Consider the following 5975-nt stretch of genomic DNA (forward strand, 5'->3'; position numbering starts at 1 on the left):
GGAGCAGGTCAGCCAGTCTGGCAGAGAAGAGCCTCCTCCCCAGTTATTGTATTGTTATAATTAAACTAGTACAACCCTTTTGTTGTATAAATCATCCTAATCATATACCTTATACTTTTATGGAGAGGGAGGTAAGCTAAGTAGTATAACCTGAGTCCATATTGGGGATTGTGTTTCTGCAATGATTTGTATTTGTAGTTGGGAAAAAAACCCAAAAAACCCCCACCACCTCAAGTTTGTGCATAAACTGTGTTAAAACCATACGAAGGTCAGGGGATGGCAATCTTTAGGAGTAATATAATGCTGCTTGCTTTGCGGTGGGCCAGTGCTTCTGATTTGGTGCTGCTGCATGTGCAAATCTCTCCCTGTCACTGCAGAAGCCCCCCAGTGCAGAATTGCTGCCGAAACCCCTTGCAGCTGATATCTTGGCTTTATGGCCTGAATAAAATCCCTCCATAGGCCAAAGATTGCCAAACCCCATGTGGTTATTTCTGTATTCCTACTAATCTGGAACTACAAACACCTGTTTCCTCCCAGTTACAGGAAATATCTCCCCCTCTTTTCTGCCATGTCCAATGGCCTTTAATGGAACAGCAATTATTATGTTTTAATTTATTACAATAACTCACTAAGTGTAGGTAGCATTAATTGAAACTGCTTATTGTCGTGACCTACATGAAATGATTTAGGGTAGTTATTCTTAAAGCCTTTTCTTGGTCTGGGGGATTTTCACCATCTGTTATTGTTAAAATATTTGATGACCATGCAGAAGGTAACTTGTATGTATGTATATTGATGACAATCTTTAGCAAGATAGACGTTTTTGACATTTTGAGTTCTGTGATCTCAGAACAAAACCAATTCTGTGACTGCAATGTATGTGCAGACAGTTATTCTCAAAACCATTTGGGTCCTTGAATAAATAGTAATGTTTAAAAATCCAGTTTTATTTTCCTGTTGGACTGTTGACCCTTCTTATGATATGATATGATATAATTTTATTCTTAACTCTCATTTGATGTAACAAACTAGAATGATAGAATGTGTTTGAGCACATATTAGTGTATTTACTTGAATATAAGACAACCCTGAATATAAGATGATCCCCCCAATAATTAGATCTATTATGGAAAATGTATACATTTTATTACAATTTTCCAGGTATAGAATCTTAATTATCAGTGGATTCTCTTGATTTTGCCCTCTTCCCAGTTCTGCAGTAGGGAATATAGTGGCTGGGGGAAGAGGGAGGCAGAGGTGGCCTCCTTGATGTCTTCCCATCCTCTTTCCCCACCACCCCCTTCCCTCTGTAGCCTTCTTGCCCCCCCTTTACTGTCAGACCTGCTCGGGTTCTGTTCCATCCCTGAGCGCAAGTGAGCTGCATGTGATAAGAAGTTGGGGGAGGGACAGAGGCAAGACCAGAAGCTGCAGAGTGGGGCCAGGCAGAAGGGAGGGAGGGCAGAAGATACAGAGTGGGGAAGGAGACTGCTGTGGGTCTGACTTTGGCTCTGACCCAGACTTCAGTCTTGGGACCTTGGGCCAGGGGCAGAACCACCTGCTGCTCCTTCCCTCCCCCCACCCTTATTAATTTGATACTCAGAGGAACAAAAACACAGACTTTGAAATAAACAGATGTGCAAATTACTATGGGTACATATTGACTTAGTTCATCCAGAATTAATGCACATTAACCTTTTGTAAACTGCTTCACATTTTTGCACAAGTATTCCGTAAACATGTGGAGTACCACTTTTGTGCCTACTTATACATAATGTAAGCTTTTGTTTGTTTGTTTTGTTTATTGCACCGCTCTTGGAAGCACTGTAATTCCAGGCCAGTGCATGGAGTGGATGGAGCAAGCTCCAGTTCCACCTCCAACACCAAAAATCTACTCAATATAGACCTCCTATGGAGAACATATGATTGGGAGCCTACCACAAGAATAGGTTAGTGCATCCCAACAGCCACCTGTCTGGTTATGGTGTCTCCCCAGCTGTGCATGATGTTAGTCCATAGCCAAAAGCCTCATGACTTATCACATGGTTCATTGGACTGGCCCCAGCAGAGTCTACAGTGTTTCAAGCCATGGTGACCTCACAGTCCAGCACTGCTCAGTATGTATGCATATTCCAGATATCCCCACAAAAGATCCATGTGTTTAACTGGCCCCACACTTGTAACTGAAACTGGGTGTTCTTGATACAAGTCCTGGGACCCTCCAAAAATTTATATGCAGATGAGGTGCAGGGCAGCCTGGTCCTGGTCCACCTCATAGAGAGTGGGGCCACGCTAATCTCATTCGCCAAGCTGAGAGAGGGGGTGACAGAACCTTTTGGCTACGTGGAACTTTGGTGATGTTTGCCAGACATTTAAGGCTTGTGAAGAAATGGAAATCATTCGAAAAGGGAAAGAGAGGCACTGCTTAGTGGTGGGAGTGAAGAGGAAGTTTTAAATGTGTTTGATGTAATGCTTCATCGTGGCTTGAAAAAGTTAGCGCTGAGGGGGACTGTATTTTATTCAGATGGGCTGCGTTAACCTGTCCTTGTGGTAGGTTCCCATCAGCATTTTTGGCACTAGGGGTGGAATGTTGGAGCTTTGGCCAAGTCCCAAAAAACCTCGCAGCCTCTATTTGGAAGATACTGGCATGCCAGTGGTAGATGGCAGGTGGGCTACAAGGGTGCCAATCCTTGTGGCAGTACAGCCCCGGCCCCTTTCTCACTGTGCTCCCCAAGGCACGTGTATCTGCTGCCAGCAATGAGCTGGGCCAGGGTTCTGGACCTCAGTGCAACTGCTTGAAGCCTTGCAGCTGCCTGCTACAAGCACCCCGGGCTCTGTGGTGGGCGGCAGGAGCCTGCCCAGAACCTGGGCTGCTCACGGCAGGCAGCTGCGACCCTGCAAGCCACTTGCACCAGGGTCCAGAGCCCCAGCCCGGCTTGTTTCCAGCAGTGGTTGCACATGCGCCTTGGGGAGCATGGTGGGGAAAGGGCTGGGGCTCCAGACCCTGGTGCACTAGTTGCGGCTTCCCGGCTGCCTGGCATAGCCAGCCTGGGCTCTCTGGGCAGGCTTCTGCTGCCTATCACAGAGCCCGGGTTGCCCGCAGCAGGGCTTGCAGCTTCCCTGCCACATGCTGTGAGCAGCCTAGGCTCTGTGACCTGCAGTGGCTACCCAGAATTTGAGCCACCTTTGGCATGCTGAGCAAAATGGCTTCATGTGCCATGCTGTGGCACGCGTGCCAGGGGTTGCCAACCCCTGCTCTAGAATGTCTTAGTGGTAAATTGTCTAGTTTGCTGTTATTTCTCTAAGTCTTATTTGTATCTTACTGAAGGGTTATATTTGATATTTCTGTGAACTGATAATGAAGCAACTATTTTAACTTTTTGTTTACAGTATTTGTCTAATGTAGTGGTACATGGTGATCTCTGTTTGTTTTCTTTTTCTTTCTTTTGGTCCAGTATATATCATGGTGCTATTTAGATTTAATGGCTATAAAATGTTTTGAATGCATCTGTTTGAAGTTACTAGGAAGTACAAAATATTTTAAATTGTAAAAGTGAATGTATTTATTTTACTATTATAACTATAATTGATGTAATTCTGTCAGATACAGAGCCTTGTTTTAGCCAGGAGAGGGCACTCAAAAATAGATTTAAAAAAACTTTTACCAAGCATCTGGTTTAATACGTTTATCTCTCTGCACATAAAAGAATATAGAAGGGGATACTCTCTGTTAATTAAAATAAAAATAAAGATTATGGTTAATCTTTGTGTGTTTGTTTTTTATATATTGTATAGGAGGCAATACACCTGGTGGGACTGCCTCAGCACAGACCAACCCAGGAATACTGGGAATGGGTGGAGGTGCAACTGTATTACCTGCATTTGAATATAGAGGTACCTGGATACCGATTCTTAATGTAACAGTCCAGGGCAGTGCTAAAGCTACTTAGTAAGTAATAATGCCTATTTTAAAATGTTTTAGTTAAAAAAATATATATATATTTCTTGGTGATTATACAATATTTCTGTTGTATGGCAAGCCATGCATTGCATTGCTAATGTCAAACAATGTAGATTCTCTTCAGGCTGATATATTTTTTTTTTTTATTCTTTCTATATTTGAGATTTCCATTCAAATATTACTCATTACTTTATCAACAGTCAACCGTGTTCTTTACCGTACCCTTTCTGTGTTAATTTTGTGCATACTGCATCTATGTAGTAAGAAGCGTTCATGGGAGTAGAAAACACTTTTCCAACTTTACTGGCAGTTTTTTGAAGTTTAAAATACTGACAGTATTAGTGAAATACTGGTCCTTTTGCTACTCTAAGTATGTTGTGAGTCCCTATGCTGAGAATGAATTATAAGCAGTCCACATGGTTGGCATCTCAATCTTTCTCAAGATTATAAATCAGAAGTTCTTGTACTCAGAACCTGAGCCAAGGCTTATAGTCAGTTTCAGGGTGTTATAATGTCTGTTGAAGCATTATTGACATGAATGACTGACATTATTTCAACGATGTCATCTCTTTAAAAAAGTCATTTATTTTCAGAACCTACAAAGTGTTACTACACTGCTTAAAAGATGTCAGGCACCTCAAGTCAATAATCTGAAGATTCATACATGAATGTAAAGAGGCTGATTCCTAACTGCAATTGTAGACTTAGTCTTAGAAAAATAAATTCTAAACTTTAGTTTTGAAGGTTTAGCAATAGTGTACGCATGTATGTAAAAGAAACAATGTTTACTGAAACAAGGAAACCAAAAAGGAATGCAAAGTTCTCTCTTATTTGCACTGTTCTTGGGGGCTACTTGTTTCAACTATAAGTGGATCCTTTCTGAAAACTACTTGAGCCTTTTTCTCCCTCTTCTTATTTTTTCCTTTTCCCTGTCTCTGACTTTTTAGCTAAAATCATCATGCTTCCCCAAGCACTTTCCAGCTTTTGTTCCTTAAATGAATCTGTTTTTTTCCTAAATCATTTTAATTTCTTTTACCAGAAGAGACTCTTAAGTTGTCCCCTGTCTATAGTCATCTTCTGTCTCATCCCATCCCCTCCTGCTGTTGTAGATTTTCTATTAGAGCCAGAGGTGCAGGATTCTAAGGGTCTCCTGTATTATGACTATATACATAACCTAGTGAGGTCCCTTTTGTATTGTGGTAAAAGCCAGGCATAGGAATCATGGGCTGGAATGGTGGATCTCTTGACCTACTGGGATTTCCTCTTCCCAAATTACTGTACCTTGCCTTTAAGGGCAAGTGGATTTGTGACAGCCCACAATCTGAATGTGTAGCTCAAGCTGAGACACCATTCGTGTGTGTGTGTGTGTTCAAGCACATGTGTTCAGCAGAGTATGGAAGTTTTTTATGGTTTTTTTTTCCTGGAACTGCCTCTGCATGGGGGGTAAAAAGAAAGTAACATGGGGCCTCTGCAGGAGACGCTTGGAAATTTGGTCGTCTCACCAGCCGACAAAGCTAACCTATTTAATAATTTCTTTGTCTCCATTTTTCTGAGCAGGGACCAAGTCATCCCCCCACCCCACTGGGATCCCTGGTGGTCCCAGGGGAGGCACAGCCAGGCCCAGGGTCAGAGAGGACCTAGCTGGGAAACTTCTGGTGGGACTGCATGTGTTCAGCAGGTCCTGACGATCTCCAGCCCAGAATGCTGAGGGAATTAACAGAGGTCATTGGCACAGCTTTATGAGCACTCATGGTGCTCTGGCGAGGTGCCAGATGACTGGAAAAGGGCCAACATGGTCCCCATTTTCAAAAAGGGGAGGAAGGAGGACCCAGGAAATTATAGGCCCGTTAGTCTTACCTCAGTCCTAGGGAAGCTCTTTGAGAAAATTATCCAGGTGCACATCTGCGAGGGGCAACCAACATAGGTTCATTTGAGGCAGGTCCTGTCAGACCAACCTGGTGGCCTTCTATGACCAGGTCACAAAATCCTTGGACGCAGGTGTCACAGTAGAGATAGT

General features: G+C 43.0%; 1 protein-coding gene across 4 annotated transcripts in view; it reads left to right on the forward strand.

The window, feature by feature from the left end:
• Window positions 1-5975, forward strand: part of MON2 (MON2 homolog, regulator of endosome-to-Golgi trafficking) — a 168498-nt gene that overhangs the window by 81063 nt on the left and 81460 nt on the right. For all 4 annotated transcript variants that reach the window (XM_019514641.1, XM_019514644.1, XM_019514643.1 and 1 more), the window contains exon 12: window positions 3793-3946. In XM_019514641.1, coding sequence (XP_019370186.1) covers window positions 3793-3946 — 154 coding nt within the window. The remainder of the gene's footprint in view (window positions 1-3792; window positions 3947-5975) is intronic.

Source organism: Gavialis gangeticus, unplaced genomic scaffold (assembly GCF_001723915.1).
Source record: "Gavialis gangeticus isolate Ggan-Ray unplaced genomic scaffold, GavGan_comp1, whole genome shotgun sequence".
Lineage (NCBI taxonomy): Eukaryota > Metazoa > Chordata > Crocodylia > Gavialidae > Gavialis > Gavialis gangeticus.